General features: G+C 38.9%; 1 protein-coding gene across 2 annotated transcripts in view; it reads left to right on the top strand.

Moving 5' to 3' along the window:
* EFNA5 (ephrin A5) overlaps window positions 1–18,494 on the top strand; it is a 321,408-nt gene extending 302,914 nt beyond the window's left edge. Inside the window, exons 3-5 of one of the 2 annotated variants that reach the window (XM_001364736.5) lie at window positions 1,457–1,522; window positions 1,924–2,004; window positions 14,197–18,494. In XM_001364736.5, the coding sequence (XP_001364773.1) occupies window positions 1,457–1,522; window positions 1,924–2,004; window positions 14,197–14,318 (269 nt within the window). In that variant the 3' untranslated portion in view covers window positions 14,319–18,494. The remainder of the gene's footprint in view (window positions 1–1,456; window positions 1,523–1,923; window positions 2,005–14,196) is intronic. The other variant, XM_001364804.4, reaches the window with a different exon arrangement.
* Window positions 18,495–24,926: the final 6,432 nt, after the last annotated feature.

The raw sequence follows: 24,926 nt of genomic DNA on the forward strand, positions 1-24,926 counted from the left end.
TGGGCACTTTTTTGGCACATGCAGTCCTCAGCAAATGCTGAAGAAGAGCATCAAGGCTACTTTGGTTTTTTCATGCTTTTACATTTTTCTTTCTCTTTGTTAAATGTGTAAGTTCTCCAGAAGAGTAGAATTTAAACAAACGACAATAAGTGATAGGAGGATACATTTTAAATTTGTTTAGAGTCCTCATATATTCGCACATTTTTCAGAGTCTCTCTGTATGTAGTCATGAGTCATTTTAGTTTTCTGTCATCCCCAGAAGAGAATAATAATGAAAAAAAAGAAGAGAGAATAAAATGTAATTCTCTTTTCATGTAGCTGAGATGATGTTAACTCTAGCTGCAAATCTATGTGCTTCCTGGCTGTCATATCTCTCTCTGTCTCTCTGTGGTTCTCTGTCTCTCTCTCTATTTCAAAAAAAGAGCCCATTCTCAGAAAACACATAGAAAAGAGAATAGCAGTGTTCATGTCAGTAATCTAAGCTAGAGGAGAAAGCACCTGCAATTGGTAAGAGGTCGTACAGATTTCTAAAATGCACTTTGATGATTACACTTAGTATATTGGAAGAAGATTCTTTAAAATAAGTGTGGAGTAAGTCCATGATATCCTACTGATTGTCACCAAATGATTTATGGCAAGATAGGTTTTATTCAAACATTTTAAAATTGAGTTTGCTTAATACTGTTACCAAAAGTACTATTGTTTTTATTATAGGAAGATATAGTAAGTGATGATGTTAGCTTATTTAACCAGAACATGGGACCAAATCCATAATAATGATTCCAACTGAATAACCTACAAAATATAGACAAATAAGTTTTCAGTGAATACAAAGCTCAGTTTCCCCCCCCCCAAAGAAATAGATCATGTTAAATTCTGCAGTATCTATAGTTAATTTTTAACGTTAATTTTGGCCTTGGGGTAGGCTCTGCCTTTTGTAGTAGTAAATGACACAATATGGAAAGCATGATTTCGTAAAACTTTCTGTTTTCTCTAGAGAGAATTGCTAAAAGATTTAGACAATAAACTGTGTCCTTGAAAAAAATTCTAAGATGATTTTTCTGTTGATTATTGAGATCCTTATGTGGCTATTTCCTTATTCTTTTCAGATGATAGGAATGAATAAAATTAGAAGAATGAGATAGGTTTCTTTTCTGGCCATTTTTGAAAGAGGATAAGATCCACCTGACTGTTCTTAAATGATGGTTTCAATGATTTTTAAGCTCTTTGAAATCAGAGTCTATGTCCATTTCCATCTATGTAGATGCCTAACAAATATTTATTAAAGGAATTGCTATCTTTCGAACCAAAACTTTTATTTGAAAGAAGTCAAATTGTAGAACATTGTTCAGAAGACAACTTTATGTGGATTATTTTCAAATTTGATAATGAAGAATAATTAGAGGTTTTGTTTTTCCATTTTCTCTTCTTTCTTTCCTTCTTTTTACCTTTCCAGCCTCAGCAATCCCAGATAACGGAAGGAAGTCCTGTTTAAAGCTCAAAGTCTTTGTTCGACCAGCAAGTAAGTTCAGGAGAATGATCTTTCGAGGGTGGCTTTCCTAGTGCATGCTTCACTGTGTGGTCTGGTTAACTGCGGTAAAACTTTTTACTGTTAAACCCTCTGTGGTATCTGTTCTGTATATCAGCATTCATATTTCAGTTTTCATCATATTTTTCTTATCATTCTTCATAAAGCTTTTTATTAAGTGCATAGCATTTGCTAACTTGTTGTTTCTTAGATTGTGGTACATGTACAGCAAATAGAAGATAATATTGGCACTTGAATAATAAAGGCCAGAGAATTAAATGTAACCTATATTTAAATGAACAGAAAAAAGAGAAAGAGAGAAAAAAAGAAGGAAAATGGGGCGTTTAAGGGTGTCTCACTAACATATTTGGCTATTATCTCTATTTTTGTTATAGACAGCTGTATGAAAACTATAGGTGTTCATGATCGTGTTTTCGATGTTAACGACAAAGTAGAAAATTCATTAGAACCAGCAGGTTAGTATGCTTAGAGAATCTCTTTTAACCAATGCGTCTCTCTCTCTGGTGCTTCAGTACTTTTTTCCTTTCTTCCTCTTTGCATGTTTGCATGGGTACGATTGCTCTGCTTTTGCTCATTTCTAGCAATGCTAATATGACTTACGATCTCTCTCATTCTTCCAGTATTCCTGGGTAGTGCATGGTAAATGAAAAGAGTTAATTTGTAGAAATAGGGGATTGCTCAAATGCAGTCCCATAACCTAGAATCCTTAGCAGAATATTCAGATCACTGCCTTTTCTCACATCCTCCCTGCATGCCAAAGAACCATTGTGTCTATTAAGTGGATCTGTTTTCCTACCCTCAGACTATTGTATATGTGTATTAAATTTTATTTTACATGATGTCAGCATCTATGGAAAAAAGCAATGAGATCATTAACTATGAATAATAATGTGCAACAAAACATGCAGCGGATTCAAAATTCATATGCAGTTGATAAAGACAAATGATGGCTTAACTGACATTAAAATTTTAAATATTCTTTTTATAGTTCAGTTAGTTGTGTTACTTTCTGGTTCTCAAATGACATAAAATAGCTTCAAATCATGATATCATCAGTCACCATCATTCTCTCACATCGACATAGTCCTTTAAGGTTTATTAGGCACATGCCTCACGACAATCCTGTTAGGTAAGTGGTATAAGAATCAATATTATGTAGATGAATCAACTAAAATTTACAGACGCTAAATGATTTTCCACAGGATGTATTGTTTCAGAACTGGATTGTGAACTCAGTTTGGGCCACATTAAGTCCAATAATCTTTCCAGATTTCAAGACCGAGGTAGTTTGGGATGGGATAGGTAGCATAGAAAAGTGATGGAATGTTGAACTTGGAGTTAGACCTGTACTCAAAACCCTTAGCTTACAGTTTCGGTCTATGTAAGCATGGATAAGTCTGAGTCTCAGATTTGCCATCCCTAAATTGGAGATAATTTGGATATTGGATAAACTGGATAATGGAGATACACTGGGAAGTATCTCAAATGAAATACTATATAAAGTTTTTTTCTAAATTTTAAAGTGTTAAGCCAATAAATATTTTAAAAATTATTTGTGAATAAATAAATATTCCATCTATGCTTCCACTTTCCTATTTGTTTCCCTTATCCCTTAATATAATATTCACTGTATTAATATAATATCCATCAAATTGACCCTCAACCATGTAGCTAAAAAATGGTGTCAATTGGAGATTTTCTCTGTAAACAAAATGGAATTCTCATATTTAGAAAGTAGAATGTAGTATTTGTATTATTTCATATGTATATATGTATATACACACACATAATGGCATCAGCATAAACCAGAAGTCACCAAATAGCCAGCATCAAAGCCTGACCTCCTTCCATCTTAGCAACCTCTTCCTCTTCTTCCATAGTGACTTCCACTGGGAAAGGAGGCATATCATGAATGTGCTACTGTGCTCCTTCCTATTCACAGATTAATGCCATTTCTAGTAGGAAGAAAGGATAGAGATAGAGATTACTCATGGGACCTCTTCCTTGTTATTTTGAATACTTTTCACCTTTCCTCCTCTACCCAGATGTTATCATTAGTGTATCCTTCCCACATATTCTCCACCAAACTTTCCTGGGGACATCTCAGACTTTCAAAACCATAACATTTAGATACTCTTGCTTCAAAGAGAAAATTTCTAACTACTTGTAACTGGAACTTTTATTTCAAGAAATACAAGTGTTAAACAGGTTTTTAAGTACATTGTAAGCCTGTCACTGTTCACATTGTAAATCAGCCATGGGGAAAATTAAAATGAATAAATGCTATAGGTTAGGACAGTGATGGTGAACCTATGGCACTCAGAGCACGCTCTGTGGGCACCTGACCACCATCCCCCTTTCTCCCTAGTGTTCATTACTAGAAAGGCAGAGGGACTTGGGATGATCTGCTCCCCTCCCCTCTCCCTTTCCACCCTTCCTGAGAACATTTTTTCCTATTACCTGCCCCTCTACCCAGCAGCCCAATGGGAATGCACAGGGGGTAAAGTGGGTGGCTCACAATTGGCAGGGCTAGAGGGGAGCAGAACACTGGGGCCACTCCCCTCCCCCTCTCTACACTTGCTGAGGATATTCCTCACTTCACCTGCCCCTCCACCTAGCAGCCCAATGGGAGCTCTTTCTCTCCTGTGTGGGGTAAGGGGAGGAGCACCTGGCACTCAGTGTGAGTCTCTGGCAGGAGAGGGACATAGGCACTCTCTTTGGGGGATGAGATGGGGTAAGTCCCAGCACTCCATCTCCAAAAGGTTTGCCATCACTAGGTTAGGATATTATTTAATTTTTTTAAATGATAGAAATAGTCATCTTTTTGAAATACTTTTATTTTTCCATGTCTTGCCCATCAAGTAAATTAAAGGCACATTTAATAGACCTAGTTGCTAAGAACAAATTATTTTGGAAAACTCCATTATCTTCTTTAGACTATTGTTGAAAAAATTACTTAAGTAGTATTATCTTTACATGGATTCACAGAATTCTAGAGTATACAAGGGCTGTAATGATAATCTCAATTTGCCTCTCCCTTTTAGTTACAAGAAAATTGATGCTCAGAGAGAAAAGACTTACCTATGAGCACAGAGCAAGTTTGGGTCAGAAATGGCACTAGATTAGAAATTTGTACACAGAGTATATGGAAATCCTTTAGCAACAAACATAGTGTTCTATACCCTGCACTAAAACTACTTCCTCAGAAATACAAAGGGAATTGTGCTATTTCCCGTGTTGGATGGGTGTGGAGATTGGAGAAGATGTAAAAATTCCTCCATTTCCATTCGTTATTCACTTCCTGAAATCTTCTTTTATATGACACACACACACACACACACACACACATATATATAAATACATATAATATATAATATATATATATATAATACATGACATATATATAATTCCTTTCTAGTTCCTCAAGGTTGTCTTCTCTGCTCATTTAAGTCACTTAAGTTGACCCAGAAAGAGCTCTTTCCCACTTCCTTCACCTTCTGCTCTTCTTCATAGCCAAGCTTCTTCTCTTTCCAGCTACAAGTTTCAACATATCTTAGTGCCTAATATATCTTCCTTGTGTGATGCTAGTCATGGCTGCAAAAAAGATTTGATGTTTCTCTCTGTGGCATTGGTGCAAATACTATTCTTTCAGTCCTCAGTTTCCCTCAGTCCCACTTGCAATGAGAATCTGTCCCCTTCTTTTAACATTCCCAATCTTAACCACCCTCCTCTGTGCTTTGTTACTCTTCCAAAGTTCCTCCCAAAGCTTTTCCTTCCTTTCTCTGTTCCAACCAGATTGTCTTTCCAACTTGTGTTTCTTCATCATCTTTTCTTGTACGTGTGAGAATAGGGTGCTGCACAGGGGAAAGAAAAAGGTTATTCCATTCTACTTAGGACCTCTGTTTAAAGGTATATCTCTCAGGGCTGAGTACCATTTCCTGACTTTACTAGAACTTCTTTTGCATTGGTGTCTTATACATTTCATCAAAATGGCTTTAAACACATGGGAGCCATTCCTTGTCATTTTGAACACTTTTCACCTTTCTTTTCCACTCCAGAGTCTATCATTAGCGCATCCCTCCTCCACAATCTGAGGGAGGAAGAAAGCTGCCTTTATATATCTTCCAAGCTAGATTCCACAGAGAGTAGCTGTAGCGAATGTAGAATAGTAGTTAAATGCCTAAAAGTCCACAGGAGACCAAAATATAAAAAAGAAGATAGCTAAAACAATAACCTCGGACGAAAATACACAAGTGTCCAGAGCAAGGGGAACGTGATGACTTAATAATAAGAAAGCATACTTGTGAAGAAATTCTTGTGTCAGTGGTGGAAAGGATGGTGGAAAGCATTTAGATAAAGATCAATAGAGAGAGAAATAAGAGCAATTTTGCTATCAGAGTATGTGACAGACTACATAAAAAGAAAAAGGAAACATAATAGGCATTGAGTCTAGAGAAAATGCATGATATAGTAGTAATAGGGGATGTTAGTTATTTAGCTATCTGTTAGAGCTTTCTGGCAAAAGGAGAGCTACTAATGATATCTTGATTCTGTCTCGATGACAACTTCATCCTTCAAATGATAGAAGAACCAAAAGAGGAAATTCCACTTTGGATCTGATTCTCACTCCAGGGACAAACTAAAAATAATCAGAAGACTGAAGGGAAGTGGCCACTCCCTCTTGTAATCTGTGATAGAGAAAGGGAAATCCAAGCACAATCTGTTTAGATTTGGATGTGAGCATATTTCAGGATTCTAAGGTAGAATTCCATGAATTAAAATTGCACATCTGAAGTCACACCAGTAGGAATGAGAAACCCTCAAGAATGACGTTCTTAAGGCACAAAGGGAAATAATTCCATTTGAGAAGGAAACGTGGGAGCTGTCTCAAGAGACTGATGTAGATGCACATGAAATTGACCAGCCAATTTCAGAATAAAAAAGGGGGAAATTATCAGCAGATAATAAAAGGCAACTGTAAGAACATAATATTATCCTTGAAAAATAGTATCAGGGATGATTAACATCAGAACAACCTGAGACTGGCAAGGAAAATTAAGGATAGCAAGACGCTTTTAAAGTTATTTTGGGGAAAAGTCGAGAAGGGGTCCCTGATTGAAGTATATGGAATGATGATAACTACTAAGAGAGAATTTTGGCATAATTGCTCAATTCTAATTTCGCTTCTGTATTATCTGCAAAAGAGAGTGATGGTTGCATTCGAAACAGAACAAAAAGAACCAATAGGGAGGGAGTAAATGCCCAATATAAATAAAGAGATAATGGAAGGGCACTTTGCTGTCCATGTTTAATTGGTCCAGATGAATGATATCCTTCAGTCCTGAATGCTGAAATATATGATCACTGAGTTACTGAAAGACCTTAGAAAATGGAGATTGGGAGGAGGAAGTAACAGACAATTGAAAAAGCAAATGGCTCGATTTGAAAAAAAAGAACAAAATTTAAAAGCTAGAAGCTAGTGAGCTTGAATCTGACTCCTTGAAAAATTCTAGTACTGATCATTAAAGAAATAGAGAGTAAGCATCTTTAAATAAAGGAGTTGCAATTCCAAAGAGCCAGCATAGCTTTAGTGGGAACATCCATGCCAGACTAACCTTGTTTCTACTTTTGACAGGGATACTACACTTATAGATTAGAGTAACACTATTAATATAATTTTCCTGGTTATTAAACAAAGCATCTTATTCTTGTGGAAAATATGAAGAACTATGGAATAGATTATAATATAATTACATATTCGATGGACTTGGAACTAGTTGTAGACTCAAAGAATAGTTATTAATTGTTCAATGCCAAATGTTTCAAGAGTCATCCAGTGGAGTGCCCTAAGGATCTGTACTTGGCCCTATGCTGTTTAATATTTTTAAGGTGATTTTAAAAGGTATAAATGGTACATATATGATATCTTGAGATTACAAATCTAGGAAAGGAAAGCTAACATAATGGATGCTGAAGTCAGGATCCAAAATGAGCAGTGGAGTCAAATGCAAATAGAAATATGAATCCCTCTGTACTGCATGTGAACATTAGAAAACCACAAATTAGCATCAGCTGTGTTGCATTGTATTTTTATTTATTTTGTTTAAAATTTCCCAATTATATTTTAGTCTAGTTTAGATTGTACTAGAGAATTTTGCTGACTGCTTGCAAGTTTGATACTCTGGACTCAGAGCACTGGCTGGATTCAGTAAGGAGGAATATATATTTACATGTAGATTCAAAAATATTTGTTTCACAAGTGCAAGACGAAGAAGGCATGGCTAGAGAGAAACTTGTAAAGAAAAAAGATCTAGGAGTCTGAGTGGATTGGAAATTCAATATATGTCAGCAATATGATATAGCAGGCATGAAAGTTAATGAAAATTTTAGCTGTTTTAAGCTAAGGCATAAGACAGCTTTGGATAGACCTTATCTGGAGTATTATATTCATTTCTGAATGAAATAGTTTAGGAAGGGCATTGATAAGCTGGAAAGGTATCTAGATGGGGCATCTAGGATGGCACAGAACCTTAAATTATAAATCAGATGAGCCTAAACTGGAGAGAATATTAAGGGGAAGGGGAGGATTGATAGCTGTGTTTGTGATGTGTTTGCAATGTACAGTATTTGAAAAGTTATTTGACAAAAGTGTACTTTTGGTGGGGATAAAAGCAGATCTAGAAGCATTGGGCAGAAGTTACAAATAAGCAATTTAGATGTAAATGCCAGGAAAAATTGGAGCTATCAAGAAGTAGTAGCATCCCCTTCATTGGATGTCTTGAAGCAGAGGCTGGACAGCAACTTGTCAGATTGTAGTATTCCTTGATAGTAGCTATTCCTTTTTCAGAATGGGATGGCTCTATGGCCACTAAAGTCACTTCCACGCTCTAAAATTTTGTGATTCTGAGTTGTTGAACTCACTTGACACTGAGAACTAGATTTCTGTAGTCGTCTTAAACTCAGCATGTCCAAATCAGAACTTATCTTTTCCCTCAGACTCATTCCTTTCCCTATTCTTCTGTATTTCTTTAGAAGACACTGCCATTATCCCAGTTGCCCAAGTTCAAACTGTGGGGTCATCCTCCAGTGATTGGTACATAATAGGTACTTAAATCAATATGTATTAATTTATTACTAAAGTAACTATTGATGCTTTTGTTTGGTTGTTTTAACATTAATACATTTAATAATAACTGCTGAATAAATAAATGAAAAAGTATTTTTAAGTACCAACTATATATGCAACTATAGGCACTGGGGACACAAATGCAAACTTGAGGTACTCCCTGCTGCCACCACCTGCTCCCAAGCAGTTATATTCTAATGGAGGAAACTAAATATATTGGGAAACGGCCACTGTTTCTTATAACATGGCACTACTGATTTCATTGAGGTTCTGTCTGAAGGTGGGTAGGATAAGGGAAAGCATAATACTTGCAGAAAATTGCTCTCTGTCACTTCCCATACTTCTGTCTTTGAACTCCCAGTACCTAGTACGGAACTTCGCATATTCGTGAAAGGCTAGTGATTTCTCACAGTACACTCCTTCCACCAAATACCACCAATTGACTTCATAGCGAAGTCTTAGAGCCCGAGTCAGTAGAAGTTAAATGATTTATGTCCAGCTGGTAAATATCAAAGGCCCAATTTAAATCTATGTTTTCATGATTCTAAACTCTATATTCTATGTACTTTGCTATGAGACCTGTCTGCACATAGTAAGCAGTTTGTTAATGTTCATTACACCAAATTCTCCAGCAATATTTTCAAAAGTTATCCTTTCTGTGATTAGTAACAAAAGCTCTTTTAATTTGGTAGCTTTGCAGATGTTTTAGTCTCTTGGTTACTAGAAAGAAATGAGGGTTCTAATGTTATTTTTAAAATTACTTTTGAATTCGATGATAAATAGGATTTTTAGTTACATGGATCCAAAACATAATTCATTTATTTTTTCCCTCAGCTCACTCTCTACCCAAACTTTTTTTTCCTAAATGATTATATAATATTTTCTTACTAAAACTAAAAAATTTAAGTATTCTGGTCTGTCTGTACGAGTATCATTTTGAGTCTTCAATTATTCTAATGAATAAACTAATTTATTTCTATATGTGTACAAATATATTTTTAAACAAACATTTTTTGCCTAGATGGAAAGCTTCATGATCTATGATGTGAGAAAAATCTATATAGTAAGAAATAGGTTATTTTATATCACTATCATTTTTTCAGTACATGCAGAGAATAATAGTATATTAGAGCTAAAAGAAAGCCATAGAGGTCACTAAGTGGAGCAGTAGCCAGAGAACTCAGGAAATACCTGAGTTCAAATACTGCCTTAACCTCTTATTAGTTGAGCTGTTTATGGCACTAGGCAAGAGGAGATACATTGTTGTGTGCTATAGACAGGATTAAACAATGTTTATGTAGTAGCAAAGCAAGTGGTCAACTTGGGCAATTTAGTTGTAAAACCATAATGAAAAGCCAAGTCAAACACTGAATCAAGAAAAGCCATAAAATGATAGATTAGATGACTTTCCTTCTCATCTAATGTTCCTAGACACGCCCTTAATGAATTTAGTTGGTCCAATAGAGTTCAATTGCATGCTATTTGCATTGTGTACTAATTTACCTGTCTTTGGAATGTATTTGTCTTTTGTATGTGCTCTTATACTCTGCCTGCCAAAGTCACAGGGAGATAATAGACCATGTCATTTCAAGTTTCAAAAATATTGCCAGTGATCTCTCATTTAACCCCTGTTTGAGTGTACCAGGATTCAGGAATTCATAGACTTTATTTGTCTGACTGTGAAATGTAGGCAAATTTAAAAGTTGCACATTTTCTAAGATTTATCTGGGATTATTGACATTTGAAGCAATCACATGTATTCAGTTGTATGTTCTATTAGAAAGGGAACAAGCATTTATTAAGCAACTACTATGTTCCAGGCACTGTGTAGTTGCTTGATAAATATTATCTGATTTGATCCATTAGAGAGTATCTTATTTTGTAATTCATGCATAAGAACCTGAAAAAATTTAAACTGATCAAATAATTCTCATCAGCTTCTCATCTTTTCTGATGCCATAGATCTCCTTTGCATCAAGGTCATACTTTACTTGATTATAAATTTTACATTTGGGCATTGTAAAGGCATGAAAAAATGCCAGGGAGTATGGGTCCCCCATGATATTGCCTTAATAGGCTAGACTTGACATTTTGACCAAATAACTGACATTGTGACTGAGCAACTTTTAAAAATATCTCAACAATTCTCTGTTCAGGGAAGATGGCAGCTTGTGTAGAGAGAGGGAATTTCTTGGCACCATTGAAGTTGTAGCCCCAGTCATGATTTCTCCCTTTATTGAGTACATTCTGCTTTACTGAACTCTTTCTTCACAATAAATGTTGTTAATAGGAAGCCTTACTATTTTTATTCCCATTTTCTGGAAGGAAGACTCTGGGACTCCCAAGATTGAGTTGCCCAAGGTCAAACACCTATTAAAAGACAGATCCAGGACTTACACTGAGGTCTTTTGCCTTCAAGTTCCCAAATGCTTCATTGCTCAGTCCATTGTTGTTCCATACTTAGGGACTCCTGCCAGAGGTGGTGTGGTGCATTTGACAGGAGCACTGATATGGGACTTATGGTGTCTGAGTTTGAGTCCTAGTTCCATCATTTACTACCAGTGGCATAAGACACCTTAGGTTAGTCAATCTGTGTTGTCTGAGGATCAATTTTGAAATGTATAGAATGAATTTTCTCCTTTAAGTAATTTCTCAGATTTCTTCCCAACTCTGAATTGAATATCTTATTATGAAATGAAAGGTATAAGCAGGGAGGGCAGAAGATAAATATAATAACTGAAATTCCTGATGTTAGACTATTTGGCAGGATGTCATGGTAAGCACAAAAAGGCTTTGCATGGATTCAGAGGGGTGGGGTGGGGAAGCCGCCTTGCTAGATGGCATATTTATTATTGCCAAGCTACCCCTACCCACAGAGTACAGCTATGCCTATAGCATCTCCTTCTACTATGTGTAGTCATTACATAAATAAGAGCATGTAGCACTGTCCCCTATTGTCAATAAAGCTAAGTAAATTTCATGTACCTTTATGGGATCCTACTCTCAAAGTAGACAAAGGAGAAGAGCAAGCAATATAGATTTTTAAAGATGATGGAAAAACAAAGTCTGTTGACCTTGTCATACACCTGAAAGCAAAACTAACTCAAGCATCTGTCAGCCCTTTTGGACTTAAGTTGGTATTTCCCGAACCACTTCAGTTTGACTGACAGTATATTGTGACTTCCAAAAATCCAATGGAACTGTTGGGATTTTGCTACCGTGTGTTTGCAGGGATGTGTCTGGCTGTTCTGTTAAATGCCAATTTAATAAATTTTTAAGATGAATGATAGCAGAGATTTCTGAACACCCCCCTCATCCTTCTCTCTTCCCATTCTTCCCCTCCTTTCTCACTCCCCTTTTTAACCCCCTTTCGTATTTTAGACTAAATACTAGAACTTGAATATGAAAAGTTAAAGGGAAGGGAAGCTAAGATTATCAATTGTATGTTATTTCCTTACAAAAACAAAAAAAAGATTCAAGTTCATCATGCAAGAAAGATAAAGAATGAGAGAGAGAATATTCAAAAATCATATTGGATACTGGATCAGATGAACAAAAGGAACCAAGTTAATGAATGAAGCCCAAAGCAAAAGACACCCTCCAAGCTTTTATTGGGTCATTTTAGTAGAGATAAAAAAAGATGCCCTACTTCCCATTCACATAGCAAATAACAAATTATGTAGCTTTCCCTGTTCTACAGGTCTGTTTGTTTTGAACCACATTTGTAATTTCATTGGCATAAAGAACTCCAGGTGAGGAAGCTCTGCAATTGTTCTGCAATTTAGAGTCTTGGAGAGGTGCCTGGGGCACTAAGAGGTTAATTGCCTCACCATGCTCAGGGAGCCATTTTATGTCAGAGGCAGCACTTGAATCCCAGACTTCCTATCTCCTAGGCTAGTTTGCTATCTCTCCAATCTATGCTGCCTGTCGATGTTTATAGGGCAAAAATTAAGAAGTTTCAAAAAGGTAAATTAATGCATCATCATAGCATTGTAGGAAAACTTAGAGATTCAGGGCACATTTAATCTTTTGAAGTTAACGTTGTGTTCTCATCTGGTGTCACTGTAAGAGACCGAACATCAGGGGGAAACAAAGGGATCCTTGGTCTGATACAACATGACAATTCCTTGTTGCCTGGTTTAATTTCATTGACACTCAATGAGTCTCTGCTGAAGAGACCCACATTGAACCCCAAGCATCTGAAGAGCAGCTACAGCTACAAAGAAGCCAGTTTTCATTGAGAAGATCTTCAATATTGGAACAGAGCATTCTAGGTAAACAAAAAATACAGTTTATACTAAATAATCAATAGCCATAAAATGTATTTCCAAAACTAAGCCTTATAGGAATCATCAATCAGGAAGAGCTTCAAAAGTCAGAAGCAATCTCTCAAAAATCACTTTAAAGCAGAGGCGGAAGAGAAGTTTAACCATCGTAATCCATTTTATTTAGAGGAACATAGAGGGGAAATGCTGATAATTCTAAGCATTAGCCAGAGAGAGTTTAGCATTGTGATTTTAACTAAAAACTCCCTAGATAATTGCAGATGGACAACTGCTTTGCAACTTTATAGTCTTAGAGAGTTGCCTGACTGGAACAGAGAGGTTAATCTACTTGCCTAGGGTCAAATAGCCAAAAGATGTGTCCTACACAGGACTTGAACTATATTTTTCTGGTCCAGCTCTCTATGTACCACATGATACGTGTAGAAATATCCCTGATATTTAAGCAGATTAAAATATAATTGGGAAATAGTTAACAAAATAAATAAAAATACAATAGAACATACAATAATGTTAACATGTAGTTGAAAAAAAATCAGCATGTGCCAGATAGCCTTGAATTCTATTCCACCTTGCCTTTCTCAGACAGAAATTAAAGTAACAATCTTGGATTTAGAGAATTTTGTCATGGAAATATTGTTATAGTTAAGGCCTAATTGCAACTGAGCTGGTGGCCACCAACATTTCGAGGGTCACTGTGTGTTTGATATCTTTCATTTTAGAAGGTGATTGTTTTTAGCTTTAATTTTTCAAATCTGGAAATTCATGGAGCCATTGAACAGGCCTCGAGACTAATATTGCAAAGGCTTTCAAAAGAGGCAGTTAGCCAGCCACCTTCTGACACTGATAAGCAAAGCTGCTACTTCTTTTCCCCAGAATCTGGTTGTTTTCTATTCAGGGTTTGTACTTGGGGAGGAACATATAAAAATATCCAAAGGCTCCCGTACAAGTTGTGCATGGATAACGGCGAGGTACAGTGCTTTATACACTTATGGTTACAATCTGACTATTTTTCTTCTGTTCTTTTTTATACTGTTGAAACAACAGCAACACTTTTCTGTGCCTTTCCTTGGTTTGTTGTAAATAATGAGTGATTACAGAGACGTGAAAGTCAATGATGGCCCAAGGTTCATTGCCCTCCTCTGTGGAGGGTAGTGGATTCTGAAGCAGCAGGCTGCTGGAAGAGAGTTATTAAGGATGTGGAATCTCATTGGAATGTGTGCTTTCTGTTTGAACAGATGACACCGTACATGAGTCAGCCGAGCCGTCCCGTGGTGAGAACGCGGCCCAAACACCAAGGATACCCAGTCGGCTTTTGGCAATCCTACTGTTTCTCCTGGCGATGAGTTTGACATTATAGCACACTTTACTCCAGTAACCTGTCACAGAAAACATCAGGATCTTGGAACAGCAGAGATCCGCCTAACTGCTCATCCTAAGAAAGGGACTTTTTATTGGTTTTTGCAGATGTCCGATTTCTTTTTCTTTTTCTTTTTTCCCTTTCAGCCTGAACTTTAAGCAACAACGTGGGAGGCATAACTCGTTTCTGCCCTCCCCATTCCCCTTTGCCCGTGATTCTTCTCGCCCTTTCCAAATTAAATGGACTCCAGATGAAAAAGCCAAATGGTTCCAATGACACCCGTTACTCTTATGCTCCTGTGCATTCTCTTCAAAGGACTCACGTCTGTTAGCTTAGCACGGCATCAGTATGTGGACAAGGAAGAGTAGTGGCAGATGCAGTCAGTGAAGGGAAAGCCCAGGAGGACTTTCCTCTCCTCTCTTCTCCTCTCCTCTCCAATAGTGATGCCTTCTCATTGAGTACTGTCAGCTGATCGTGCAGGACATCTTGTCACCATGTCAGGACTGGAGGGGAGATATTAGGAATAGATAGGATGTAACCTCATTTCCTCTAGGAGTTCCTAAATTAGCAGGCTTCTAAAAGGTAAAGACACTGGTTTTCTTTAAAAAGAAAAAGAGACTGTCCTCAAGAAATCCTGACAGTAAGACTTGCGCGCCATCTCGGAAGCTTTCTTTTGAAAGAAGGTTACAGGTAGAGCTAGACACAAAGCACGCGTGGTACCATAGATAGCAGTACACTGGGGGTATGTGTGTATGTGAGTGCCTCTGATTTTGTTTTAACTGGGAAGCGCATACCAGGGTTTTTTCTTTACAACTAGATCACCATGGTGCTACAATGTTTTTGTTTATTATTTGTTTTACAAACACCAAGAGGCATTTTTATGAATAAAGTGACCTTCCCCAGGGCTGACGAGCCAGGGTTGATGAGTGGATAGAGTAGATGGCCTGGCATATCCCTCTGGGTAATGATAACGTACCAAGGAAAGAACACCACTGGCCAGAGGACAGGTGATTCTGGAATGAATGCTGGTTCTCCAGTGCTTTATTGCCTTCCCCTGACTCTCTCCTTTTTACCCCCCGCCCCCAAGGTCCAACCTTCAAATTCACTCCTTGCTATACTTTCCACCACTACCACAGGGGAAACGAAATGAAACCCCTGCCACCAGGAGAGTCAGTCAACACTGATTGGGTGGGCAAAAGGGAAAACTGGAAAACAAATTCAACTGTTGCTTTTAGAACCTTTCCCTTTCAGATACAGCTTAAAGAGTAGGGGGGAAACATGTGTTTATTCACAGGAGATTAACTAGATGGGGTCCCAAAGACTTTAACAAAATATTTTTTTAAAGATCCACTAGAATAGAAAATACATTATTTAGATATACTTTATGCTGAGAGTGAGTATATATGCTTGTCCTATTTAAACTTGTGAAAGATGTGGTATCCCTTGATACATTTAGAAATGTGGGGCAATATCTTGTTTCTTGAAAAAAAGCAGGATGACCCTGTTGAAAGAATCTTAGCATGGCCAACTTGGAATTTACAAAGTGATCACCAGGAAATGCAAGCCTTGGGGCTTTTACTGGCCAGGCTGCCATGAACTGCGAACTCCAAAGCATAGTCAGGGAAATGTGTCAGACCAATGGAAACACACACAGAAAAGCTAGACTTTTTTAGCTATTGCAAGCCGTGTGGGTTGAGACCAAGCCTTTCAAAAACAAAAACAAAATCACGAACAAAACACAAAAACTGTGATGAACAGGTCAAATGTGAAAAATGGAACGCATTCCAGTGAAATGAGGATTTTTATATATTAGTTTTTAAAATGCTTATGTAAAAAATAGGCGAAGTTAATGGACAGAATTTATACACGGGAATAAAGTTCTTCGATTTTTGGGAAGTCCTCGATTGGCAAAAACATGAAGGAAAGGCAACCACGGATTTCTGGCACACGGGAGAGTTGCACACATGCTCCAATATCGTTTAGGCTCACCTGATGTTATTCAGAGTGCATATAGAGTTGAGGCAGGGGCTGTCCTTCCACAGGATAAGTGAAGGGGGGCTTTCAGACACACGTACAATCAACCCATTTGTTCAGAACTTCAGCCACAGTCTAATGGAGATTTCAGTCCCCTACTGAATACGGAACTGAGAGTTCGCACCATTCAGTCCTTTGTTTGGGCTCTTTGTGGTGAGGCTTTCAGTAATATTTTTTGAGGTCTGTAAGCCAATAGGGTTGGGGTAGGGCTGAGGGGAATGACACCTACTAAATGGATCAATAGTCCGAAACAAAATGATGCTGCATGTTCCATATCCATGAGTAAAGAACGGCCCCGTAATGACGGCAGTTAGTTGTAATTACATGAACAGTGCTCATTTCACTTTAGAAATGGTGACTTTTGTGGTTTCCCAGCATTTGTCTCTAACAGATAATGAAATAATGTACTCATGGCCCTCTCTACCATTGTCAGGGATTTTCTTTTAACTAATGTTATTCACAGTGAAATTAGACCCCTTCGCTTCACCATAGTGCCACTGCTAATTACGTGAAGAATAGCAAGCCTCTTAATGCCAGTAGACTGCGTGCTCCACCTCCTAGAAAGAGCCTAATTGTGGCTGATGCATTACCAGTTCTCTGGGCTACTTGATGGCTTCAGGCCATCTCGGCCACGTCCACCAAGTCCGGGCGGCCTGTATTGGTGTGGCTACAACCCTCTGGAAGCTTTGGAGGATCTCAGTGCAACCTTTGAGCAGCTTTGTGTGGAGAACACCAGGCGGTGTTGGCTGTCCCTGGGCTGGGACCTGCGCTCCTGGTTGCCAAGGGCTTTGCGACATGAAGCAGGGAAATAAGGATCAGTCTGTTTAGTGGATACTGTGTATCCTTTCAATAGACAAGGTAACATTTCGTGTTAGTTTAGAATATTGTTTTGTACTGTACTTTCTTGGATGGCAAAGGAAAGACAAGTAAACCGTTACAGAAAACTACGTTCTTTAAATTCTGTATTATTAGCAACCTCTGTTGTATATAGTGTTTGATAATAAAGTATTAATTTGATTCTTATGTCTTTTGTAAGTGAGAACAATAGACTTTCAGGATATAAACCATGCATTGACGAGTAGACAGCTTTGAAACACCCGGGATGTCACAGGGTGGAGAACCGAGTCCCAAGTGGCCGTGACACTCCCCCAGTGTCAGGACCCAGAACAGCAGGACTTTGGCCGATCCATGCTTTGTCCTCATGGTTGGAGGGTTGAACGTTGGAGCCCTGTGTGGTGTGTTTTTCCAGCACGTTGGTAGAAGGCTGAGGGATTTAGGAATGGTTCTGCACTGCAGTTTGGTCTGGTTTTCCGTTTGTTTGTGTTCATGGACTGTCTCTCCCCTCCCCCTTCTCAAGAGTCCTGCCAGCATCCCGTGTGGCGTGTGCAAGGATCTGAATCAAAACTGACAGTTGGGGAGGGGCCGGGATATGTTCTTCTCCCCTTCCCATTTCGAAAAGAAAAAGTAGCATCCGTGGATTTGCAGAGACAATTGTGTTTTCCCCATTGCCTTAAGAGCAGCCATGGTGGTTCTATTAAGTTCAGAAACTCAGAACGTAGCTCCGACCGTCCATTCATTGCACTCAGACGTGTGGTCACTAGCTTCACTTCTAAACACCACCACCTCCACCACCACCCCGTCTGCACTTCCTGATTTGTTTTCCTTCTTCCTGCTTTCCACTTTTTCCCTGAGTTGTGAATGGGCAGGTCTGTTTCTGGTTTGGCATCACTGAGTTTTTCCCATGCATTCTGCCCTGAGCTTCTCCGATGTGAGACAAATCTCCCTACAATAAACTTGCTGCCATTGTCTGTACACTTTAATAGATGCTGGCATGTTGGAGGTTACCCATGAGTCTGCAAAATCCGCTTTCCATGCTTACTCTTGACACCCCATTGAAGCCACTCATTGTGTGTTCATCTGGGTATGAAAGTCCAGCTCAGTGTGGTCCTGTGCTTGTACTGCCCTGCTTTGCAGTTTCTTTGCACTTCTTTGAGTGCTGTTTTGAAATGCTTACATTATATGAACTTTAAAAAATGTAAAAAAAAAGAAAAAACACAAACGAACCCATATGATCTGTATTTGTATATACACGTGTCCGTACAAGTATACCTGAATAAAAATTAAAGGTTTTCTTCATTTTAATTGGAGCCCTCCTTCTACTTCTTTGTTCCTTCAATGATGCCTTTTTCAGGGACTCCTTGTCCTTTGCTCATCTAAAACAAAATCTGGGGGAAGACAAGATCATTCAAAATCCATGTGGGAATTCGGGGAAGCTGAAAGATGGCAGTTAGAAATGACCAAATATCTAACTGACTTTTGACTTTTGATAGTGTGGTGAGGGTTCAAGCCTTGTCAACAAATTCATGAACCCTTAAAAATAGGCTGTGTGGCGAGAACTCATCCCCAAGAGAGAGAGAGTGTTCTTTCTTTACTTAAAATATTTTTGTCCCTTGAAATCATCCCTCAAAAAAATGACTAACGCCACAGAACCCGGTAGGCATGAGGGGAACCTTTTTGGTGCCTTCTATAAGATCACCCCTCTGCTCAAAATGGGTATCTGTGCCATTAAGTGACTTTGGGCAAGTCACGTAGTTTATATGGGTCTCTTTGTAAAACTATCCCGACTCCATGAGTCTTTGAATGACAGCGCAAAAGCAAATTCCTATTTGTGAGACTTGAGTGTGCAGTTGGCCTCTATAGAGGCGCCCTCTTTTAAGTTTCTGTTCAAGTTGGCACCACCACCTAAACAATTCCCTTGTGAGGGAGAAAGCACCAAATGCTGACTATAATAGACAACGAATGCATTTCAAGACTTGGCTTTAATTATTCCATGTTGACATTAAACTCATTGAAAGCATTTTATGACACTTAATTTTTTGACAGGGAAGCAAATCCTAATTACAATGCACTATAGCCTCTTTTGCCCATGAGGAGTGACAGCTCTGTGGAAAGAGGAGCAATTCACATGAATGTGGTTTACCTTGAACTGTCTATGTGACATTTTCAAACCAGGGCAGCATTACGTCATCATCATCACCATTATCATCCAAAGCATTTATTGAGTTCCTCCTGTCTGTGTGTGTGGCACTATTGTGAGGTGTGCACGGTGATGAAAAGACACAAGATCTTGGCCCACCCAAAGAATTTGCAGCACCAACTAGATGATATTGATAGGAAAAACACTGATAACTAGATGAAAACCGACTTTGAACAAATATACAAATCAAGTAAAATGTTTGTGTTTCTTTAAGCAATGGGATAAATGCAATTGTTTTTTGGCAAAGAAGTGAAGCTGGAAGATCTTGGGAGCTGCTTACTTAGAGGTAGCAGAACTGCCTGGAAAAACACACACACACACACACACACACACACACACACACACACACAAACGCACAGTTTTTCTGTGTAATCAAGAGGAAGAAGGGTTCCAAAAACTGCTTGAAAAGGAGGGTGCTGCTTAGTTAGAAGTCTCTGCCTTGGGAGAGGGAATAATTAGACGAAGGAGACAAGAAGAAGACTTCCCTAGAATAGAAGATGATGGGTCGGGAAAGTAAGAAGATATTATGGAAACAGAATGGCCCAAGAAAACCTATAAAGAGGTTGGAAGCAGTAGTAACTGAGGATCTTGGTCATTCTCTTTAATGTAATACTAATCAGTATAGTCTCTAACAGGACATGAGAGATGGCGGGCGCTTTGTGGGAATCCAGTCAAAGAGGACATACTAGATATGGAGAATGAGAAAGGCATTACAAAACTAAGTGAGATGTGATGAGGGCATCGGTAGAAGATGAATGAATTCCTGAACAAAGAAGAAGCAGACTGAGTTGATGAGATTCACATTGGCCAGAGTTATGGAAACAACATTAACTGTATGTATTATTAGTTTGTACCTGTAGGTAGATAAGGGGAAAATTCAGAATCAGGCAGCTAGTTTCATTCTAGAAGGCCGATATCTAAAATATTGGCGAAACTAGCTATAGAAAGAGAAGATAGATTTATCCTCTGAAAATCAGGAATGGTGACGCACTCTTGAAGGTGATTATTAAAAGCCAATGATGACAATACTCCTAGATTTTCAGTTCAATATTGAACCCAGTAAAGGTTCTGGATCCGTAGTCCTTAAATCAGTTCATCATAGTGCCTGAGTTTGAAAAGTATTTATATATTCGGATTAATGAAAACACCCCACGCCCAGTGTACATTTGTATGTCAGCCATATATAATGGCCACTGAATCCATAAAAATAAATAATTTTGTTCACAGAGCTGGGAAAACTATGAGACCAGAAAACTTATGTTATTCAATATCTTTTGGGAAAATGATCCTTTCAACGAATTTCCCTCATTATCTCTCTCTCCTCTCTCAAAATATACATACACAACACACCCAAAAACATATACATGCTCATTTTTTAAGTCAAAGTGGCTTATCCTTAAATCGGGAATTTTGATAGGTGGTCAAAGTTGGGACAATGAAACCTTTTCAGGGCTTCTTGGTTGAATTAAGATGATTGAAATGATAGGAACTGAATTTTAGGTAAAAGCCCTGCCTTAACGATGCTGATATTGCGTTTTCAGAAGAATTTGGGGTAGTTCATTGCTCTCAGTCAATAATGCAGTTTGAAATATCCTTTTATCACGTGGTGGGGGGGGGAGGAATGACTGTTAAAGCAAGCATATGACATTATGTTTATCAATCTCTACCAGAAAATAAAAACTCCAAAAGTGATTACAATAGAAAACATGGAAGAAGACATGGCACATCGTTTTGCTCATAGGAGAAAGATACTCCCTTGGATGATAAATATAATTAGAGATAGAACAATGTCATGGGACTAGCAGTTGATTTGGAGTCAGAGGACACTGGTTTGAATCCTGGATCCAGGATCTAATTTCTGTGTAACTATGGGCCTCGGCTTCCTTTTCTCTAAAATGGGAGGCTTGCACTAGATGATTTTCTAAGGTCTCAGCTTGGAATTGATGATCCTTTGAGATCGGGGTTGTCAGAAAAGGTTTCTTCCCACCATATCTATCCAACGTGACATTAAAAGGCTAGGAAGAGCCTGGTCCACACATATCTTTGAAATTATCTGCTACTTCAGCCCACCTTCCTTTTTACCTAGAGTATTGATGGACTCCATACTTGCTCAGTAATTTGTGCTCCCCTCTAGTCATCATAGAAGTCTATTCTTTCTTTGTAAAGTCTGAACTGTGGGGAGTACAAAAAGGCTTGTACCTAAAAATATTAGTTAGCAAAGTACATGCCAACTGAAGCTTAACTGTATTCATTTTTCCTGTGGGGAGCCAGTACATTCCACCCCCCAACATTGGGAGTTGGAATTTCTTAAAATAGCAGTAGACTTCTTGATTTATAAAGCGACTTTTATCCCAAGACTTTCAAAGCATAGTCGACATGAGCATAAACTAATGAATGTTCCTACAGAACAAGAATTTACTAGGGTAGAATCCTCTCCATCCTTTACCTTGAGAAGCCCAGCAGAATTCCAACAACGATTCCTGTTTCATTACTGATTAAGAGCTTTATTAAGAGTTTTAGCAGGAAAAGAAAACAACTCAGGTGTTTCTCTTCCGATTGGCAGTCTCAGATGGATTCAATGAAAGCAATGCATACTGTAACTTCCCTAAATTCCTTCTGGTCCCAATTCTTTCAGAAAAGAGCAAGAACAGCCGAGTGGAAATGGCAAGCATGAGAAATGGTTTCCAGGTTCTGCTCTGCCACGCATTGACTGGGTGACCTGGACTCAATCACTTCTTTCTGGGCAGATTTGCTCACCTGGCTCATGCTTTTGAAAGTTCTCCTGGCTCTAACATCCTGGGAATCTGTGGATTTTTTAAGACAGCCTCTTTCAATCATTTCTTACGAAACTTTCCATCCTTTGCCTCCACGCAAACACTGTACTGTACGCCAAAGAAAAAAGCTAGAAGGAGCAAGAAGGAGACGGAGAATAATGCACATGGACATCACGTTCTTCTGCCATTTTCCTCCATTCTGGTTGTTGACGTTAATTGTGTGTATTTACGCGTTCTTCCCTTAGCAATATTTGTAGAGAGCAGAATGAAAGGACCCTGATGAGAGTACTGAGGTCACCTAAGAATCAGCAAGAATCAAGTTGAGGGAATTTTTTTTTAATAGGAAAAACCCGTCCCCCATTGTTGGGCTCAAATATCTCCTGGCATTTTATACATTTTTGCAGAGCCAAAAGTTGTGGCAGATGTACAGATCTCAGTCTCTCTGGGGTTAATTCAGTGTCCAGTGATGGTTCAGAGAACGGATTCAGGCTTGCTGCTTCCAAGGAAAGGTGACTGACTCTCGGTGCAGAACAAGGCATACTTTTAGGTAGTACCAATGTGTTAGTTTGCTTTGCTTTGCTTGCTTGTTTTATTTGTATTTTTACAAAGGAGAGTCAGGTTGAGTTGGGGGAGGCATTCAAAAGTGACAGTGATGTGAAAAAAGGAAAGAGTATCAATAAAACCTTTTAGAAAGAAAACACCTCCTCCAGCTGGTGATGCCATCCACCAGTTGGTGGAACTGGGCTATGGGCTCTCCTGCCAGTTCCCCCTAATACTCCGGGACTCCAGGGAGCTCCGAAATTTCCAGAGCACCCACAGGCTGGACTGGGCCATTATTGGCAATAACACTATGGCCACAGGTCAGCCCTCTGGCTGACAGCTTCTTCAGCATATAGCAATTGGCCCCATGCCCAATGTCTTATAATGCTGTCCAAGCTAGATGAATGGGATTTCCTGGTGTCCGACTCTTTGAGGCTCAAGTCTTCAGAAGGAAAATCTTCTTCCAGACAACTCCTGGGAATGTCCTGGATGATTCTTAGATGATGCTCCAGAATTGAGAGAAAAGTACAAAGTTCACTCTCAAGTTTGCTCCATTCAGGCTTGAGTTCCAATTTAAACTCTAACCTCCTGGAGTTATCAGAGTCCAAGATCGGACTTGGGTAGGCGTCTGATTCCCCTCTATGCCATGTGTATCGCGCCCTCCTCCACTTCATGTCAGTATTCAACAGAGCAAGTTCATTTTGCTGGTAAGTGACAGTTCAGCCACTTTTCACTGGCCTGGAATCCATTTTGTTAAACTCAATTGCAAAAGGGAGGAGAGTATCAAGGATTCAGCGCTAGTGGACTCATTAGCAGGTAGGTTAACGGTCAACGTATTCTGGTGAGTGTGTCTACCTTCTGCCCCTACATTTTGTCGTTTCCTTTTTTATTGAATCTGCCCACAAGACTTAGTACCTGCCCTTTCCACAAAGAAATGATGACTGCCCAGCTCCATTATAGAACCAAAGAAGCAATTTCACTGCACACACACACACACACACACACACACACAGGTATACGTCCCTTTAAGGGGGGTTATCAGCCATACAGAAAGAGAAAAGAAAGGCTACCGGAACAACAAATAAACTGACCTTTCAAGCAATGGGAAGATTGAGGAAAGGACACAGAAAGGAAGTCGGAGGAATTCACATTCTGTTCCATTTTCTCTTTATCTGGGCAGTTAGGAACACACAAAAAATACCCCCCAAACACACACAAATGTTTTTTTTCTTGCAGATTGACTAGGAAATGTCTATGAGTGTCACACAAGCTGGTACCTTTCGTTTTGGGGGTGGGGAGAGGAATGTCAACAGGTATCTAAAATATCAATCCCAGCAGCCCATTCTCAAGTTGTGGCACTAAGCTGGAGACAATGTATTTCCCATCTCAAAGTTCCTAATCAGTCTAGAGTAGGGATTGCTAACCTTTTAGCCATGGACTTGGTTTTTTTAACTTAATAACTATATTGTAATATAATTTGTTTCATTTGTCATCTGATGTATTTAAAAACATTTTTCTAAGAAAGCCTCCACAGGTTTTACCAGATTGTCAGAGGAATCTGTTACACACAAAGGTGTTAAGAACTCCTGGCGCAGAAGGAACAGGATCTTAGTGTCAAAAAGAGTATGACGTGATTATGGAAGAAAGAACAGAACATTATGGAGTAGGGGTGGAGCAGAAGGGAAGGGAGCAATTTAAAGACTAAGCAAGGGGGTAGCTGGGTGACTCAGTGGATTGAGTACCAGACCCAGAGATGGGAGGTCCTAGGTTCAAATCTGGCCTCAGACACTTCCCAGTTGGGTGACCCTGGGCAAGTCACTTGATCCCCATTGCCTAGCCCTTACCACTCTTCTGCCTTGGAACCAATTTACAACATTGATTCCAAGATGGAAGGTGAGGGTTTAAAAATAAATCAATAAAAGACTCTGCAAGATGATACTATTGCTAAGGCATGGTCCTGAAGAATCTGGGACACTTTAGACACTACTTCAGAAGAGACATTCTGCTTTTACCAGCTTAAGTCTTCTAAAAAGCTCCGTCACAATGAGTCCCAACTTTCCAGTCTGTTCCAGGGCATTGGATCATGTAAAAGGCATGATTCCTGAAAGGAACTCCTTCTTGTGGAAGCTATGCAAGAATGTATTCCTCTCCCCTGCCACCCCTTCACCCCCCTCCTGACTCCAGGAAAGTAGAGGAAAGCAGCAAGGGCTTCTGGTCACAGAT

The sequence above is a fragment of the Monodelphis domestica genome, chromosome 3 (genome assembly GCF_027887165.1).
Source record: "Monodelphis domestica isolate mMonDom1 chromosome 3, mMonDom1.pri, whole genome shotgun sequence".
Classification (NCBI taxonomy): Eukaryota; Metazoa; Chordata; class Mammalia; order Didelphimorphia; family Didelphidae; genus Monodelphis; species Monodelphis domestica.